The sequence below is a fragment of the Schistocerca serialis genome, chromosome 5, assembly GCF_023864345.2.
Source record: "Schistocerca serialis cubense isolate TAMUIC-IGC-003099 chromosome 5, iqSchSeri2.2, whole genome shotgun sequence".
NCBI classification, from domain to species: domain Eukaryota; kingdom Metazoa; phylum Arthropoda; class Insecta; order Orthoptera; family Acrididae; genus Schistocerca; species Schistocerca serialis.
In genome coordinates, this window is record NC_064642.1 from 241,316,657 (window position 1) to 241,336,947 (window position 20,291).

At 43.2% G+C, this 20,291-nt stretch overlaps 1 protein-coding gene across 1 annotated transcript in view; it reads right to left on the reverse strand.

The window, feature by feature from the left end:
• LOC126481871 (piggyBac transposable element-derived protein 3-like) overlaps positions 1–20,291 on the reverse strand; it is a 74,040-nt gene that overhangs the window by 21,156 nt on the left and 32,593 nt on the right. The window contains exon 3 of the mRNA XM_050105830.1: positions 7,288–7,536. Within this exon, the coding sequence (XP_049961787.1) occupies positions 7,288–7,536 (249 nt within the window). The remainder of the gene's footprint in view (positions 1–7,287; positions 7,537–20,291) is intronic.

Here is a 20,291-nt window from a genome sequence, read left to right on the forward strand (position 1 = left end):
CTCTCGCCCAGCGCAAAGTTCTAAGCGACTAGAAGAAAGCTCAGCTGGCTCCTGTTTGTAAGTAGGGCAAAAGAACGGATCCGCAAAATTACAGACCAATGTCCTTAACATCAGTTTGGTGCAGAATCCTTGAACATATTGTCAGTTCGAATGTAACAAGTTTTATTGGGACCGAAAAGCTGGTGTCCACAAGTTAGCGCGTTTTTAGAATGCATCTCTCATGCGAAACTCAGCTTGCCCTTTTCCCACGTCATATGCTGTGTAACAAGCAGATTCCATATTTCTAGATTTTTGGAAAGCATTTGGCACGTTTCCCCACTGCGGGCTGTTAAAGAAGGTGCGAGCATATGGAATGGGTTTCCAGATACGTGAGTGTCTCGAAGACCTATAAAGTAATAGAATCCAGTGTGTTGTCTTCAGCGGCGAGTGTTCATCACATGCAATGGCATCGTCAGGAGTGCCCCAAGGAAGTGTAAGTGGGCAGCAATCTGTAGTTGTTTGCTGATGATGCTGTGTTGTACAGTAAGGTGTCGAAATTGACTGACTGTAGCAGGATATAAGATAACTTGGACAAAATTTCTAATTGATGTGATGAATGCCAGTTAGCTCTAAATGTAGGAAAATGTACTTTAATGCAGATGAGTAGGAAAAACAAACTCGGTACATGTGGAAAAAAAAATTGTTCAAATGGCTCTGAGCACTATGGGAGTTAACGTCTGAGGTCATCAGTCCCCTAGAACTTAGAACTACTTAAACCTAACTAACCTAAGGACATCACACACATCCATTCCCGAGGCAGGATTAGAACCTGCGACAGTAGCGGTCGCGCGGTTCCAAACTGTAGCGCCTAGAACCTCTCGGCCACCAGCGGCCCGCGGTACATGTGGATACGACATTAGTAGTGTCCTGCCTGACACAGTCACTTCGTTTAAGTAGCTGGCATAATGTTGCTAAGTGACATGAAATGAAATGAGAATGTGAGGATTGTAGTAGGGAAAACGAATGGTCGGTTCGGGTTCATTGGGAGAATTTTGGGCAAGTGCTGTTCATCTGTAACAGAGAACGCGTATAGGACACTAAGGCGACCTGTTCTTGAGTATTGCTCCAGTGTTTTGGATCCTTACAGGTTCAGATTATAGGAAGGCAGGCTTACAGATTTGTTACCGGTATCTTCGAACAACAGGCAGGGGTTATGGAGACGTTTAGGAACTCAAATGGGAATGGCTGGAGCCAAGGCGATGTTCTTTCCGAAATACTACTGAGTAAATTTAGAGGACCGGCATTTGAAGCTGACTGCAGCACAATTCTGCTGCTGCCAACAAACATTTCGCGCAAGTTAAGATACGAGATATTAGGGCTCGTAGAGAGGCATATAAACAGACGTTTTTCCTTCCTCTATATACAAGCGGAACAGGAAAGGAAATGATTAGTAGTGGTACAGGGAGACACGCACCGTGTGGTAGCTTGTGGATTATGTTTGTAGATGAAGGTAGAGGTAGGTGTAGTGTACTCAGAGTGCGAGATCAGTTGGACAGAGTGTATCCAGAGTGCCAGATCGATCGGGCAGAGTGTTTGCAGAGTGCTGGGTCGCTCGGTCAGAAAGTGTCCAGAGCGCTGGATCGGTTGATCAGTGTGTATCCAGAGTGCGGGTTCAGTCAGAGTGTATCCAGAGCTCTAGATCGGTCGGGCAGTGTGTATGCAAAGTGCCCGATCGGTAGGACAGAGTGTATCCAGAGAGGCAGATCGGTAGCATAGAGTGTACCAAGAGTGCTGGTTCGATCGGACAGAGTACAGCCAGAGTGCCGTATCGGTCGGCCAGAGTGCAGCTAACAGATATACCGAGGTCGCGCCTCGGCGGTGACCGCGCAGGAATGCACAGTGAGGGGTGTGGTGTACTGCGGCCTGCTCTCTTTAAAAAGTCGGCGCACGCAGCCACGGCCGCACTGCCGCACTATTGTAATGGCGCTCCTCTTCCAGACTCCTAACTCACCAAGAGACCTGGTACAAATACGGAGACAGTCCTCATCCAATGACGTACAGTGAAAAGAAACTGTGTGTTACATAGGCACTCAGCCGTTCGATAAATGTAGTCATGAGAATGTGAGAAATATGCAATCATGCGTCACACACTTTTTAAGTTTTATTCTTTGTAGCTTAGCGTCCGCTTCTTTGCTCGTGTAGATTGTATGATCTGCAGAGATACTTTTGTTTTTCTTTTAACGAATTTTTATCCTGTTCACAAACTGCAACACTTTCTAAACTTTTCACGCTAAGTAAGGCCTAGAAGCTTTTCCGAATGTACTTCTGGTAGCTGGAGTCTCAGGTTTTGTTAATCACTCCTTTTACGTTCTTGTGGAGATATTTCCATAGAAACTTTAGTCCATAGCTCGTATTTCTTTATATTTAACCGAGGAGTTAAATACCAGTTTTCGTAGATTTACCTTTTAAAAGCTTTCAGTTTACCTAAAACTAAATATTTTCGCCCGTTATTTAACCCATTAGGGGTTAACTCTTCAAAAACAGTGAAACTCGTATTTTTTTTTCCATTTCCAACCGAGAAGCCAAACACCAATTTTCAAAGACGCAGCTTCAAACATGCTTTCATGATGAAATATTTCCATAAAATTCTTCAGTCCCTGTTTCACCCCATTAGGTGTCAAATTTCCAAAAACAGGGAAATGTGTATATTTTTAGTTCTAACAAAGATATAAAAGAACAAATTTTTTCTGCATTTAGCTTCAGAAATGGAGGCGTAATTAAATATTTCCACAAACGCTTTCAATCTCCAATTGCACCCCGATAGGGGTCGAATTCCCAAAAACATTGAAACACCATTTTTTTGTCTCTAACGCAGAAGCCAGACATTAATTTGCAAATTAGCTTTAAAATCATCCCATGTTTCATCTGCTCACGTGTTGAATTCACGAAAACACTGAAAAACATATCTTTTTTATTTTTTACTCAGCAGTCAAACATTTTCCTAGATGTAACTTTAAAAATACTTTAGTGGTCTCTTAATAAAGATTTTCAAAAACATTTTAGCACGCTATTTCAGTCCCATAGGGGTTTAATTTACAAAAATGCAGAAACACATATTTCTTTATTTCAGACAGAGAAACCAAATACCAATTTTTGTAGGTCTATCTTCAAAATTGCCTTAATAGCGGCATATTTTCAGAAAAATTTTTCATCCCCTGTTTTATTCCCTTAGAGGTGGAATTTCGAAAGATCTCTTCTTAAAAGACGCCTACAGTATAAGACCACCATTTCTCCAAATTTCAAGTTTCTACCATTCGCGTTTTGGGCTGGGCGATGATGAGTCACTGAGTCACTCAATTAATCTGAGAGATTAAAGCGAGTTGACAAGTTCTTAGCGTTGATATTAGTGAAACACTATGAAGCTCCTATAGGAAAATTAGTTTCTTTCAAAATACCACCAAGATTCAGCAAAAGCCAGTTGTGTCAAGCACAGATTGCCTAATTCGTAGACTATATCGTGCGAAAAGAGATGCCGTTGAACAGATAGATTCCATCGTTATAGCTTTCGGAAGGAGGTACGACGTTGTGCCATATCGTCGGTACGGTCAGAGGCAATACCTTGGTCGATGTGTGATTGGCTCGGTAAATATTTGAGTAATATAAACCAGAGCGTTACATTCTCCATCACATGTTCTAAAGAAACGAAGGGAACATCAAGCTTGCCCCTAGCAAGCGCAACGAGACATCCAAAATTGTAAATAAACGTAAAAATTTCGTCATATAGAATCAGCCGCACTACAACATTATTCGCTGACGACGCAATTGTCTACCAAGATCGCCCGACAATCTTAAGTAGATGCAGTAATATACTGAAGTGAGGTGACAGAAATCATGGGATAGTGACGTCTACATACACAGATAGCGGTAGTACCGCGTGCACAAAGTATAAGAGGGCAGTGCACTGACCGGAAATGGTTATGTTTGGCTCTGGCTCTGAGCACTATGGGACTTAACAGCTATGGTCATCAGTCGCCTAAAACTTGGAACTAATTAAACCTAACTAACCTAAGGACAGCACACAACACCCAGCCATCACGAGGCAGAGAAAATCCCTGACCCCGCCGGGAATCGAACCCGAGAACCCGGGCGTGGGAAGCGAGAACGCTACCGCACGACCACGAGATGCGGGCGTTATGTTTGGCTTCTTGGAGACCCTTTGCAGCCATTCGTGGGCTTCATGTTCCCAGACAACGGTGGAATTTTTGTAGATGACAATGTGCCACGTCACGAGGCCACAACTGTTAACGATTGGTTTGAAGAACACTCTGGAAAATTCGAGCGAATGATTTGCCCAACCAGATCGCCTGACATGAATCAAACCGAAAGTTATGACACAGTCGAGAGGTCAGATCGTGCACCGGCTATACTTACGCTATTATGGACGACTATACAGGAAGCATGGCTCAGCATTTCTACACTTTCAATGAATTGTTGAATCCAAGCCATTGTGAGTTGCTGTGCTACGCCGGGCAAAAGAAGGTTCTACACGATGTTAGGAGGTATCCCATGACTTTTGTCATCTCAGAGTACGTGAACAAAGCTTCCAGTTTGTGAAACGAATGGTGCTTCTCTTTAAATGTCGGTCCATGTAAGATAATAGTTATAACAAACAAATAGGACTAACAGTATCGAACTGCGAAACCACTACTGAACGTCTTGAGCACGTTACACCACATACGTAATTCGAAGTAATATGATGTGCATGAGATGGTCAGTTAAAATCACTCTTAGAGAAGGCGACTGGAAAACTTAAATTTGTTGGAAACCTTCTGGGACAATACAACACATCTCTGAACGAAATAGCATGCACAAAGCTAGAGTGACCAGTTACAGTGTACTGTTCAAGTATTTAGAGCCCTTATCAAAGAGGCATGACGAAAAACATCTAAGAATTCAGAGACACTCTCTGAGGAACGTAACTGGTCGGTATAACCCATACGAACGGGCAACAGAAATGCTCAGAGAACGTAAATAGGAATCCTTGAACGAAAGACTTATTTCTCGTGAAACCTTGTTGGGTAAATTTAGAGAACCGTAAATCGTGGAGGATTGTGAGGCCGTTCTGCTGCTACTATTGCTAAACTCGTTTATTGACTATGAGAATACGAGAACAAAGTTTAGGACAGGTACGGAGGCATAAGGATAGGCTTTTTTTACTGTTCAGTTCGCAAATGGACCAGGAAATAACATGGATACTATTGAAAGGAGTCCCCCTTGCCATGCACTGAAGACTGACTTGCGGAGAGTGTGTATAAAGAAAGATGTGAACATGGCACAGGCTTGACAATAACGTAATCAAATGTCAGCTGAATGATTTCCTTTATACGAATTTCTTGTCCGTACCCCGCAAGGCACCGTAAGGAATATGGCAGAGGGTAGATAATGCCACAATATTATTTCGCATGCGCCCCCTCCTCCTCCCTCCCTTCCTATTCCATTACAGAAGCTACGCGTGAAGGCTGGTCGTCGGTGTATCTCTTACTACAACGAATTTTAACGTCGTGCTCAATATGCCAGATGTATGGTAAAGGAAATGGTATGTCTCTTGTCTTATTCTCCTTTACTACAATCCAAAATCGTGAGAGCAGGCGGGCCGTTATAGAACTTCGTTTTTGTCAAGTAAACTTCCCATAGTGCTGGGAGTGAGGCAGAGGGAGTACCAGCTGGGAACTTTGGGGAGGGGGATCTCCAGGTCCGACATTAGCTTCATGGTCAAAGGATAACGCCTAAAAACTTTGCTCGAACTGGGGTTGGAGCTACATTATATGATAAAACGGATCCAAACACCCAGTAGTGAACATTAGTAGGAAATGGGCTCACCCTTTTCCTTTATGACAGCTTGAACTCTGCTGCCGACGCTTTCAATGAGGTGTCTGAATGTCTCTGGAAGCATGGCAGCTCATTTTTCCTCAAGAGCACAGACCAGAGAAGGGACTGATGTTGGACGCAGCGGTGTGGAGCGAAATCGACGTTCTAACTCATTCCAAAGGTGTTCCGTTGGATTCAGAGTGGGACTGCGGGTAGGCTATTCCACTTCAGGGATATTACTGTCCACAAACCATTCCCTCACAGATACTGCTTTATGATAGGGTGCCCTGTCAAGTTGTTACAAACATTGATCGCCTCTGAACTGTTACTCTACTGTACTCAATACACAACCCTGTGAAATATGTTCTAATGCTTCTACATTTTCCGTTTTCTTATTCTCTATAAGGGAACTACATCCTAACAACGGAAAAAATAACATTATACCGTCCATACTTCACCGTTGGCACTGCACATGACCGCAGTTAACTTTCACCAGGCATTCGCCAAAGCCAAACCCTTCCATAGGATTACGACAAGATACAGCGTGATTCATCGTCCCAAATCATTCTTTCCCAGTCATCTGCTATCCAGTGGCGTCGCTCTTACACCACCTGGAGCGTCGCTGAACATTGTGTACAGAAATGTTTCGCTTATAAAGAGCTGCCCTATCACTGTACCCAGGTCTTTTGAACTACTTACGCACAGTAATTATGTTAGCTACGCTGCTGTTATCACTTATGAATTCATGAGTGATTCTTTCCGCTGATTTCATGCAGTTTTTAGAACCACCTTCCGTGGTGCTCGACTGTCACTAGGTGAGGTCTGTCTGGTCTTGGTTCGCTTCTGGTCGTTTCTTCGTATTTCCACTGCACGGTCACATCAAGAGCAGCCGACTTTGGCAACTTTAGAAGCACTGAAATTTCCCTGTTGGCTTTTTCGCTCATGTGACGTTCGATGACTGATCTACGTGCAGTAACTTCGCTCTTCTGACGGAACCATTCTGTTGTTACTGCTCTGCTGCGCTACTGACAACACAGTACGGCTCCTACTATACTAGCAGGCCTATCTTCCGTAAGGTCTAGTGGTTCACCCAGTATTACACAGAAGTGTACAAATACTTTTGATCATATAGTGTGTGTACGTGTGTGCGTAATGTTTCTGTGTATGGCTGAGTGTAAAATAAATGTAAATAACTGAATATTCAGTTTTGCTTTTAACACGAAGTACTCGACTCACCGCAAGAAAGAGGTAGACGAGGACAAAGTCATTAAGACGGAGCTCAAGATCAAATTTGGGGGAGGAAATCGACCATTTTCTTTTCAGAGGAGCCACCCAGACATTCACCTTAATTTAGGGTTACCACCTTCCCTCCACCGTGCATTAAAAGCTCGACTCTAAAACTGGCGAGAGGCCGACAGCGTGTTGGTAACCGGAACGTACAACAATTCCACAAGTGCAGCGAGCAGTGGCTGTGGACCCGTGCCACTGGAAAGACGGAGCAGTCCGTCCTGCGGCGAGCATAAGCCGTCAGTGAGGCGGTCTGCGGCACTCGTGCGATTAGTGGCGGCATAGGGCCGCCAGCTCGGAACTGCTCCTTTGTCTGCGCCGTCTGGACCGCGGGCCAGCCGTCTGCCGGCGGCAGCTGGAGGGGGTAGGCGTTCTGTGTCTGTGGTTGCCGCTTGATCCCAGCTGCCCGCAGACGGACCAAGCCCTCTACACCGCCCCCGCGTAGAACTCGCACTCGCTATTAACAAGCGGGGGAGCAGCAGGCAGCCGTGCGGCCACGTTTCTCCGTAATTTGTTCTCGTGCAGCAGTAATCTACACCTGGGAAACTAACAGAAGTGCACCGTAAATGGTGTCCACTTGTTTCCAGGCATTACACATGGCCTCGTCTAGTGGACGTGGTTTGTGTCCTGTATCTTTCAGGCAATACAGTACTCCATGTCAAGGTGGTGCACAGCATCCGTAACAATGGCGCCTGCTGTGCTGATACCTGCTCGCAATGAAAGCAGTTGTAGAATTCTGGAACACGTATTATGTTCGAGTATAATGACTTTTCTGGAGACTAGGAATCTACTCTGCAGGAATCAGCATGGGTTTCGAAAAAGACGGTCGTGTGAAACTCAGCTCGCGCTATTCGTCCACGAAACTCAGAGGGCCATAGACACGGGTTCACAGGTAGATGCCGTGTTTCTTGACTTCCGCAAAGCGTTCGATTCAGTTCCCCACAGTCGTTTAATGAGCAAAGTAAGAGCATATGGACTATCAGACTAATTGTGTGATTGGGTTGAAGAGTTCCTAGATAACAGAACGCAGCATGTCATTCTCAATGGAGAGAAGTCTTCCGAAGTAAGAGTGATTTCAGGTGTGCCGCAGGGGAGTGTCGTAGGACCGTTGCTATTCACAATATACATAAATGACCTTGTGGATGACATCGGAAGTTCATTGAGGCTTTTTGCAGATGATGCTGTGGTGTATCGAGAGGTTTTAACAATGGAAAATTGTACTGAAATGCAGGAGGATCTGCAGTGAATAGACGCATGGTGCAGGGAATGGCAATTGAATCTCAATGTAGACAAGTGTAATGTGCTGCGAATACATAGAAAGATAGATCCCTTATCATTTAGCTACAAAATAGCAGGTCAGCAACTGGAAATAGTTAAATCCACAAATTATCTGAGAGTATGCATTAGGAGTGATTTAAAATGGAATGATCATATAAAGTTGATCGTCGGTAAAGCAGATGCCAGACTGAGATTCATTGGAAGAATCCTAAGGAAATGCAATCCGAAAACAAAGGAAGTAGGTTACAGTACGCTTGTTCGCCCACTGCTTGAATACTGCTCAGCAGTGTGGGATCCGTACCAGATAGGGTTGATAGAAGAGATAGAGAAGATCCAACGGAGAGCAGCGCGCTTCGTTACAGGATCATTTAGTAATCGCGAAAGCGTTACGGAGATGATAGATAAACTCCAGTGGAAGATGTAACAACAACGACGTTGTACTATTGTACATATAAACAATAATTTTTCCATCAGATTTTTCGTTGAACATGTGTAATTGATGTTCTGATTTCATTTCTTTTTTGTTTCATGCCAGAATTGAAATCTAACAAATGTTGAGACTGTTGTAAGATGTTAAAATTGTAACTGTGCATCTGGTCCATACGTAGGCAATGTGTTAGGATATGTAGAATGCAAAACCTCGGGTGAATACCCCGTCTGTAAGGGAGCGGTAAAAGGTGGATGGCAGGCGAGCGCGGGAAAATGCGCACGGGCACTGTACGGCACAACGGGCTCAGCAGTAGTAGTTGGAGTTTGGCATTGGTTTGAGCAACACCTTCTGGAGCGAGGAGGCTCTCCTGGAAGACGTAATTTCACTGAGCCTCGGGTATGCTGTTCCAACGCCCACAAGTTAGGCAAAATTCCATAGGCACTAAATGGAAAAGTATTGCGACGCTAAGAAGAATTAAAGTGCTGATACATCAAGAGCCATAGCTGTGGTTGTATGTGTGCTCTGTGCCTCGCCATCTCGCCGCTCGCCAACCGCCGCATCGATACAAGCAGGTTGAAACTTTTAGTACTAATTCGTATGGACCATAGAGTGAACTGTTCAATAATAACCTAAATTTTACCAGAACTTCCCCATCATTTAATTATCCTCACAACCAACCTAGACAGGGTCCTTTCCAAATGTTGTGCAATCCGAGTATCCCGAAATGAAAAATTAAATTTTGTGTTAATAATAATTGCAGACCTAGCTATGTTAGAATGGTGTTTAAAGAACTGTTTTGTTAATGAACCAGTGAAAGAATAACGAAGGTCTAACGAAGTTGAAAGATAACTTTAATATTGATATAGTAATGAAGTTTAATTATTTCGAGACACGTTACCTGAATGGTCGATAAATGGGCCTGTGTTCTTTTCACAGATGAGTCCCAATTTGGTCTGGAGAGTGACTCCTGGCCGATTCGCAAATGGAGGGAACGTGGAACATGATTTTGGGACACAGAAATTGTGGAAAGAATCCTTTATCGAGGAGGATACCTAATGGTACGGGCAGGCATTATGTTGACCACTAAAGCACCTCTTCATGAAACTGCGTAGGTGAACTGGCAAGGTTTAACTGCTGTCAGGCATCGTGAGAGATCTTGGGACTTCATATGTGGTTGTCGCGAGGTGCTGTGGGCCCAGACTTCGTACTGATGGACGATAGCCGGTCGATGTGGCCGTGCGGTTAAAGGCGCTGCAGTCTGGAACCGCAAGACCACTACGGTCGCAGGTTCGAATCCTGCCTCGGGCATGGATGTTTGTGATGTCCTTAGGTTAGTTAGGTTTAATTAGTTCTAAGTTCTAGGGGACTAATGACCTCAGCAGTTGAGTCCCATAGTGCTCAGAGCCATTTTTTTTTTTTTTTTTTTTTTTTTTTTTGATGGACGATAATGCTCGATTTCATAGAGCACAGGTAGCTGGAGCCGGCCGAAGTGGCCGTGCGGTTAAAGGCGCTGCAGTCTGGAACCGCAAGACCGCTACGGTCGCAGGTTCGAATCCTGCCTCGGGCATGGTTGTTTGTGATGTCCTTAGGTTAGTTAGGTTTAACTAGTTCTAAGTTCTAGGGGACTAATGACCTCAGCAGTTGAGTCCCATAGTGCTCAGAGCCATTTGAACAGGTAGCTGATGTTTGCTTGGAAGATACTGCACGCATGGCGTGGCCTACTCGCTCTCCCCGTTTGAATTCCATGAAGCATGGCTGGGATGCACTAGGGAGACAGGTTGCATCACGCCAGCATTCACCATCCATTCGCCAAGACTTTCGAGCAGCTCTGCAGGAACAATTGGCGTTATTGCCTCAACATGAAACTGATGACATCATTCACAGCATGCCCAGTCGTTGTCAGGCCTGTACTGCTGCCAGAGGGGATCACACACCATACTGAGCACAGTAATCAGTTGTCGGAATGTGTAGGCAAATCCTTTAAGATGGAAAAAACGAAGAACATTTTTGTCTACCGTTATGCATGTGGCAGTTGTTTATGTTCTGTATTTTTTACACCGTTTCTATTTTACTATCACCTGTTTATACTATTTTGTAGCAATATACCGCGCGACAGCTACGGTTGCAGATTCGAATCCTGCCTCGGGCATGGATGTGTGTGCTGTCCTTAGGTTAGTTAGGTCTAAGTAGTTCTAAGTCCTAGGGGACTGATGACCTCAGATGATAAGTCCCACAGTGCTCAGAGCCATTTGAACCATTTATTTTGTAGCAAAATAAACTCAACCTTGCTAAATTTCCGTTTGTTTCTTCAATTTTCGGTACCTGTGTATTTTAGTAGATACTTTCAACGGCGTATATGGGTACTGTTGGCGAATTGTATTGCGAATAGAGTAGGTAGTAAAGACGTAATAGCCAGCCGGAGTGGCCGAGCGGTTCTAGGCGCTACAGTCTGGAACTGTGTGACCGCTACGGTCGCAGGTTCGAATCCTGCCTCGGGCATGGATGTATGTGATGTCCTTAGGTTAGTTAGGTTTAAGTAGTTCTAGGTTCTAGGGGACTGATGACTTCAGATGTTAAGTCCCATAGTGCTCAGAGCCATTTTTTGAAAGACGTAATAAATTTAAACGTAATGCAAGATGCAGCAGTTTTTGACGCATCTCAAAGTTTATGACGTCAAATCACCTCAACTTTGTATCGTACAATGATATAATATACTGTAGCAGTAAGGAAGTAATAAACTAAAACGTCGTGATTCATGCGGAAATTTTACCGATTGAAAAGCGAAAACGTAGTTAGCAATAAACTCTTTTCCTTTATTCATTTTGCGAAGTTGTCAGCAAGAAAATGTTTCATAGAGGTTTGAAATGATGTGTCACGTTTGCTGCAAGTCACTAAGTGCTCTTATTCGCAAATACAGGATGGATAGGGAAAGGGGTTAGCGCGTCACGAGCTACACTGTTTCTTCGTGTCCCCCCCCCCCCCTTTCCCTCCCCGCACCCTCCGCGCGACTTTATGTGTAGGTGGTTCTCACCCCAACAGCGATTCCTTCCAGACAGTAAATGTAATGTGTACTACATTTGGCTGAAATCTATCCAGTAGATTAGGTGGAGTCCTGAAACATACAAGGATATAGCTACATAGCTTATGTATGGACCACTAGACGTGAGTCCATACACGCTCCACAGAGGCGTTCATAGCAGCGTGACGATGTTTATTGCAATTGCAGGGAATGATCTAAAACAGTAGCGTGGCAATTTGAGCGAAGGAAAACAATATTGTGAAATATTTTCGCGGTGAGCTCGTGGGTGCGAGTTGCTTGTTCAGTGCACGGTTAAATCACCACACAGACAGCAGTTTCCCGGGTGGTAGTGGAGCCTGCAGTGCTTCGGTCCTCGGGCACGCACTGGTCGGCCTGCTCGCGCCGTGCACGGTGTCGTGGGCGCGGCCCGGTGAGTCACCTTGAGCCGCTATGCCGCGGTAGGCCGCGAATCCAAGGAAAGGAAAGTGGTCGCCCCGCCGTGCCACGGCAGGGGCTCCGCTGGGGGCAAAAGCACGCTGCCGACGATGCCGGCGAAACGTTCCAGGTGGGCGCGACTGGAACCATGCAAGCCTTGGAAGGCACCGCGGAATCCGGCTAGAGTTTTGAAACGTGGTGGAACAGGTCGCAGTCGGCAATGGCTACACTGCTTCCATGTTTGAATCAGTACCACGCGAAATAAATAATAAACACTTACGTACAAACCGCACCACCGAAAATAACGATAAAAACAAATCTATGTGTTGTATCCCATACACTGGCAATATATCACAAGAGATTGCAAATATCTTAAAAAACCACAAGGTAAATACGGGATTCTCCACAGCTAATCAAGTATAATAGAAGCTAACACATAAGTATAATCAAGACCCATATTAGATTCTGCAATATGCTAAAAACATGTCTGGAATGTTCTTTGTTCCACTAGGACAAACAGGCTAAGATTTCCACGCCAGGTATAAACAGCATACACACACACACACACACACACACACACACACACACACACACACACATACCGTGAACAATAGCCACATACATGGACAAGACAGAGCACCCTCTTCGGAATGTAGCTCAGAATGTCAAAATACGCTACCGACTAAATGAGGTCATAATTTGGATCTGTTGGAAGAACTGGAGATATGTTCACATTGCAAAAAATATGAAGACAGACTATTACGGTTAAAACCGGAATGTGATTCAGTTGATTTTTTCAGATGCTTCCACAGTATACTTCTGTAAAAGCAATGATACATAGAAAGAAGAATATATGTATATATGATCCAGATTATTGAGGTAACTATCCTCTGTACGAAAGGATAGTGTATCATTACCTGTCGATGACCTATAACATTACCTCTGTTGATCATACGTAAAAATGTCTTTTTATCTGTTTTCTTTTTCTGTGTTTGATGTTATCACTGTGTACTGTGCACAGAAAATTGTGTGTGATGTTTAATACATGTGATATTCTGTACAAGTAGACCACAAGAAAATCGGGAACAGAAATTCCTTTCAATTCCCCATTAACTCTACGCAAAGATCCATCATTAACACTGAAAATTGGTTTAATTTCAATCTTCCATTTTGACAACGCATTTCGGAGTTGGCCTGCTATATATACGTGGTGTAAGCAATAACTGTCTATAACGTACCACAGTGGTGTAGATGAAGCAGAGACGACCAAATTGATATAGGTCAAGCCTAAAATTGGAGTACAAGAGCCACCCAAACTACGGCGGATGCGCGCCACATGAGATTTTTTTCTAAAATCGTCCTTGAATAGTAAATAAAACCCTTCTTATTGCACTTAAGGAATATAAAGCTGACGTTTGTGTAAAATTTACTTTAAAATATTGTCAATTTTAACAGCATGAAATTAACAGTTAAATCGTTTTGTTTTTCTGGCCTTGTTAGCATGAAACAACTGTGCTTTAAAAGGTTAAGTTTGGACGGAATTTTAAACGTAATCAGTTTTTGCATAAACATTTACAAAAGTATTTTTAAGTTTCCGTGCCTCAGTCTGTAAAAAGGAAACCCTTATAGGATCGTTTTGCTGTCCGTCCATTCGTCCGTCCGTCCGTCTGTCTGTCTGTTGGAATGTCCAGAAACTTTTTCTCATGAATGAGTCAACGTATTAAGTTAAAATTTATGTCACATATCCAGATATTTGCTGTCTTGGAGATGTAAACATTTTAAGCTTCTAAGTCACTTCAATCAAAAGATCTGCAACCTGCTCACTTGTAATTGTTTCACATAAAAATATCTTTTGCCATCTCAATATACATTGCATTCATCATTCTTCAAAAGCAAAACAGACGAACATTATTGCATGCAAACATAAAATGTAAGCTGTAATCATCTTTTTGTAAGTAAATAAAAGTATTTTATTGAGTGCTCTCTCTCTCTCGCTCTACATAAATAAACAGAAGTCCCCTGTTCGCTTCTCTTTGTATGCCCTGCTAGGCTGAGGAACTACTACGGTCTTGGAATTCTCGCGACCAATATCTTTCCAGTATCGATATAGATAACAAACAAAAATCGTTGATAATCTCGATTCCCATACATATACAAAATTAAGTTTATACGAAACCGTCAGTGCGTGAGTCCTAGTCGCGCTAGGCCAATTTTTTTTTTCATTAACCTCACGAGAAAATTTAAATTAGCGATGTTAGTGAAATAGTCCACTAGGCCGGTGACGTAAGAGAGCGGAAACATGTTGAAAATCTCGCGCGGCGCGCGTGCGCTTTAGGTCACGTGGATTTTGTTGGCCAATTTGGAGCTGTTTCCCGGCCTAATAGACGGCAAGTGTCCTGTATCAGTTCGTTCGTCACGACTTCCCCTACACCACTGGGGACTTTGTAAACAGTTGTCGTTTACAACCTGTTATCATTTACAGCGTGTGTATTCGTCGTCACGTTGATTACATTAGCGTGCGAGGTGGCTCAGTGGTTACTACACTGGACTCGCATTCTGTAGGACGACGGTTGAAACCCGCATCCGTCGATCAAGATTTACGTTTTCCGTGATTTCCCTAAATCGCTTCAAGCCAGAACCGGGATGGTACCTCTGAGAGGGCAAGGCCCATCCTTATGTAATCCGATGGGGCCGATGACCTCACTGTTTGGTCCCTTCCCCCATATCAACCAGCCAACGTTGTACTGTTGGTACATTATAAATATTTTTGTGGTAAGGTGGGAGGCGGAGGCGGCGATTGTAGTAAGATTTGCGAATTGCCTTTCAACGATAGCAAAATATTCGGAAATGCAGAAAGGCTAACAGAGAATCTGCTCTTGCTATGATTGGTAGCTGCGTTTAAACGTCGATAAACCCAAAAAAACGCCAGTGACAAAACGAAAGAAGCTTTTACTCTCAATTCCAAGCCACTCGCAACCAGTGTGAAATAAGTATTTATACATATTTTTGAAATTTAAATATAGTGCTCCTGTATTAAAACACCGCCACAAGCTAAACCTGTTTGTTTTTGGCTAGCATAGACAAACAAATACATTTTTCTACGAAATTCATAGTGAGACGTTCTGGCCGTCCCAGCACATCTTTTGAAAACATTCTGAATCAAATATTCCAAACGATTTTTAGCAAAAATGTGAGGAAAATTTGGTTGTAATTAATAATACATACTAGTTCTACAAAACGAAAGCGTTTTCAATTAACAGCTTCTAAAGAATCAAAACATTACTTTAGCAAAAAGACATTATTTTTCCTGTCGTCAGCGACGATATGTTCAGGAAATTATTTGTGAGTTTCATATTTTCTGAAAATGCTATGGTAACCGTTCTGCTATGTCATTTCCAAAATTAGTCATCTGATGTTATTATTTTCTTTTTTAGTTCTGCTTCTGTAACCACGATATTTATTCATTTCGAAGATTTTTGTCGAAGTCGCTGCTGAGAAAAAAAATTGTAGCGGGAGTTACAAAACACGAAAATTTGGTGTCTGTTACGGCAAGAAATTAACTTTGACTCAGAATGTACTTCTTCACTTCATTCTTTTAATTGGCTCTGCCTCACCTTCCACTGCTTGCAGCAAAACTTTTGCCTTAACCACTGTTGGAACATCATCAAATAAAGGATAACCCCCACAGGGAGTCTATATGGAATGTAATACCTACATTATTTAGCGTACCAAATAAACCACCACAACTGTAGCATCAGGAAAAACCATACAGACGAGATAACGTCACAAGCAATAACACTGTTTCCCAACACAGAAGAAAGCAGTTCTACCATTATTGCTAAATCTGACCCACAAACGGCAACATTCTTCAAAGCATTCGCTTTTGAAGCAAAAGTAATTACTTTTACAAAAATATCCGTGTCTTAGAAAGTCGAGTGAAGTTTAAGACAGGGTGAATCATTAGAATCCATAAAAATTTTTAAGTGTCAAGGAAACTGCCTATGATAATAACAACAGGCAACAACAGGAATATATGCTTCTCATGAATGAAATCTGTGTTTATTTTCTCTTGCTTTCGGCGGAATAAGTCGCACATATACACATATTCGAAAGTACTTCTTCTTGAACAAGTTGTAGTTCATGCCATTGAATCAGTGCGATTCGGTTGTTTTTAACTGTCTTTCACGACAATGCATGCCTCTTGGTAATTTACTAATGCATAGAACCCAAAAATATGGTAACTATTTCGTTAATTAAGTAGAAAATTATTAAAAACAAATATTGTCCGCACGACGCTTGTTATTGTCAGCTTACTCATCAACGGTAACAACATTCGCACCAAAGCGTATTGCCGGCCGCGGTGATCTAGCGGTTCTAGGCGCTCAGTCCGGAGCCGCGCGACCGCTGCGGTCGCGGGTTCGAATCCTGCCTCGGGCATGGATGTGTGTGATGTCCTTAGGTTAGTTAGGTTTAAGTAGTTCTAAGTTCTAGGGGACTGATGACCTTAGAAGTTAAGTCCCATACTGCTTTTTTTTTTTTTTTTTAAGTCCCATAGTGCTCAGAGCCATTTGAACCAAAGCGTATCGTCATTGTATGTATTGGAGTGTACTCATGCTTCTACAATGTGAATAACTTACAGTAAGATTTCAGTAAGTCCCTCTTTTTCCTTATGACTGTTTTTGATTTGTTTTACATGTGAGTAATGGTTTCCCCGTTTTCCTGCCTGATAGTGAGCTAAACCTGATAACCGGCCGGGCGATTAAATAATTTAAACGTAGTTGTTTCCTTGAAGATATGTCGTCGTTCATGAAATTTGTACAAGCTATGGAGTACCATGCATACAGCATGTTTAATTTAGGGTAAGACGGTTTTTACGACACCCGCTTGGATAGCTGTGCGTGTTACAACGTCGCTTCCGCGATGGAGAATTGCACCGGCTCCGGATCGAATGTACCCGGCGGCTTAAGGACGAGGGTCGATGTGCCGGCCAGCCTGGATGTGGTTTTTAGGTGGTTTCCCACATCCCGCAAGGTGAATACCGGGCTGGTACCCAAGTACCACCCCAGTTATATGATTCGCAAACATTTAGAAAACTTCCGCTCGCTTTCACCTGAATAACACTACACGCAGACAGTTGAGGTACACATCTTCCACGTCGGGAGGGTAACAGGGTGGCAACATGAAAGGCATCCGGTCACTCCTTGAACTACAACCATGCTAGATCCGTTAATGAGCCTGCCTACCCTGCACCGGTGCGGGAAAATGGCGCAAGAAAAAGAAGCAAAAGTAGTAGGCTGGTTTTACGAGGACACTGAGTCGCTGTCTGTTGCTGGCGATACTGTATCGATGCGCTCGTAGTAAAACAGGAAAATTGGGACACTGAACGCTTGTCTGTGTCTGCGAAAGAAAGTCGTTCTTTCCTGCTGCCTCTGTTTTTATCGAGTCAGAGAAGACACAATCGTCCCAACAGAGAACGCTTAATTGTAGAGTAACACTGAGTTGAGACAGCAGAAGCAGTCTTTTAAAAGAATCATTAACCCCAATCTTCTGTCTCCTAGGACGGCGAATAATCAGCTAGATGGCGTGTACTTGAGCACTATCAGTCATTATCTATAGTGTGCTGATTATTGTTTTGGTCACAATAAACTATCCAGTTTAAAGATCGTTCTGGAAACTGACACACGCCTGGATCGGACCTCTCCTGCATACCTAGCGGGACTGGCGCTACTGGAAGAAAGGATACTGCTGAAAAGTGGCTTAGCCACTTGCTAGGGAATTGTTTCCAGAGTGAAAATGTTACACAGTATATTATAGTTATACAGGGTGGTCGGAGAGACTCTGAAAAGCTTATTACGGTGTTTCAGGAGAGGCTGTGTTGAGGAATTATTCTTAAGAAAAAAATTGGGCACTTTGCGTCTTTTCCGAGTTATTTGGCACTGACTTTAGCCAATCATGTCGTCACGCGCGCAGTTCCAGCAGCGTGCCAGAGACAGTGATGCCAAACTTATGCTTCGTTTGGTTTCTTCAAACTGAAGAAAGTTCTTTTTTCCTCACCGGCTTAAATTCATCACTTCCGAAAAAGACACTTTTTAACTGGTAATGATCAATTCAGCGCGTGTAAGGGCTTGAAATTGCATGCGCAACGACCTGATTCGCTAATTTCAACGCTAAGTAACTTGAAGGCGACTCAAGCTATCAAATTTTTGTCTTAATAATTGTTTCTCAGCAGAACCACCCCTGCAACACATTTAAATCTTTTTAGTCTGTTTCTGACCATCCTGCACGATAAAATACGACACATTCCGCTGCAAAGTGAAAAATTCATTCAGTTGTTAATTCTCAAGATGTAAAGTAAAACAGTTGGCCTTCAGGCGCTGTAAGTCGATCAGTAGCTGGCTCTACTGTCTCTGTAGAGCTCTGTATTCCAGCAATCAGTCATCGATCTGCCGTTGCTAGAAGGGTTATATAAAACAAACACTACCAATACTTGGTGCAACTGAAGCCTTTTGATTGCGTTTCATTCACTTAACAATAGGACTGTGAAACTGAAATCGACTTTCTTTGTCCTCGCCTACATATCATAACTACTAATCACGTACTCATGAACAATAAATACAGTCTGTCGACGTGTAAAGTGCCATTACCCCCAGGATAACGCTCTCCCCTTAGCACGACAGAATGTAATTGTTCACCAGAACAATGGAGGTGTTGATAAATTTCTCTCGGCGCGCACGAGAAAGTTAATCGCCTGCTTCCTTTTGGCATCGCCTTGAGAGGGCTGTGGACAAGATAATGGGGTTTGCTTGTCGATCCAGAGTTACGTGCTTTAGTGCACACAGAGGTGAGATGTTAGGCCTTCTTCTCTGTTCATATATTTGTGCACCTATAAGGGGCCGCGTATGAAGCAAGTGGACTTTACAGTTACATTACCAGGAGGTGGCCCGAAAAAAGCATGTGCTTTGAGAATTTTTTTTCTCGGGATGTGTTATAGATATCAATGTCAAATTTGGTCAAAATGTTTATTGATATTTCCTCTACAAACTGAATTTTTTTCGAGCGGAAATGTCGAAGAGCAAAGGCGGAAGTGCCGTCGGAACGAAACAAAATTTCGATGTAGACCTCCACGCGCCCTATGTCACAGGTCAGCCGGCTCGTCTGAAATCAAAATTAAGTTGATGTTGGCGAAGTATATAAGATTCTTTAGGAGTTGTACCTCGCTTAAATTATTTGGACCATAGGAAACAAAATGGCGGCTATTTGAAAAAAAAGGGTTTTTTCCATCGATGTTTCGACTTCATCGGCCAAGTAAAATATTTATAGTTATTGGATCGAGATAAAAGTGGTAAAACTCCTAGACAATTTAGTTAGCTTCGTCGGAAACAAAGAATCACGCCAATCGGTTCAGTAGATTTGAAGTTACCATAATGCGCGATAAAAAAGACGTCATTTCGAGAAAAACGCGTTTGAAGTTTTGACTACATATGAATGAAGTATTATGCTATGTAGGTTCAATCTGCTATTCCAGGTCCATAAACTAGTCCTTCCTCTTCCTCATAGAGGGCGTTCTGCTCGATCTGGACCATCCTGCGCTGCTCCAGAGCTGCTCGTACGGCCGGTGATAAGCGGTTTTCGGCCTCTTGAATCCGGTGGTCGTCCGAATGATGGCGAACTGCGTCGAATAGAGTCTCAGGGTAAAGTCCATCATTGTCTTGGTCATCATAATTTCTGAATACCCTACGTTGAAGCTGCTCACTGCCAGGAAAGTCGCAATCTCCACAGTCTTCGCACCAAAATGCAAATGCTTGGGGCCTAACTTCCAAACCTACGCGTTCAAACTTTCATTTGAATTTTGTGTGTTTCCTCCAAAGCACCGGTACAATAACTCGCCCTTTGAAAGAAAAAACTGGTGCGTGAAAAAGACCGGTTTCAGACAGGTCTATTTTTTTGGTCAACCACGAATAACAAACATTTCCGTTCCGTATTCGGGAAACCCGT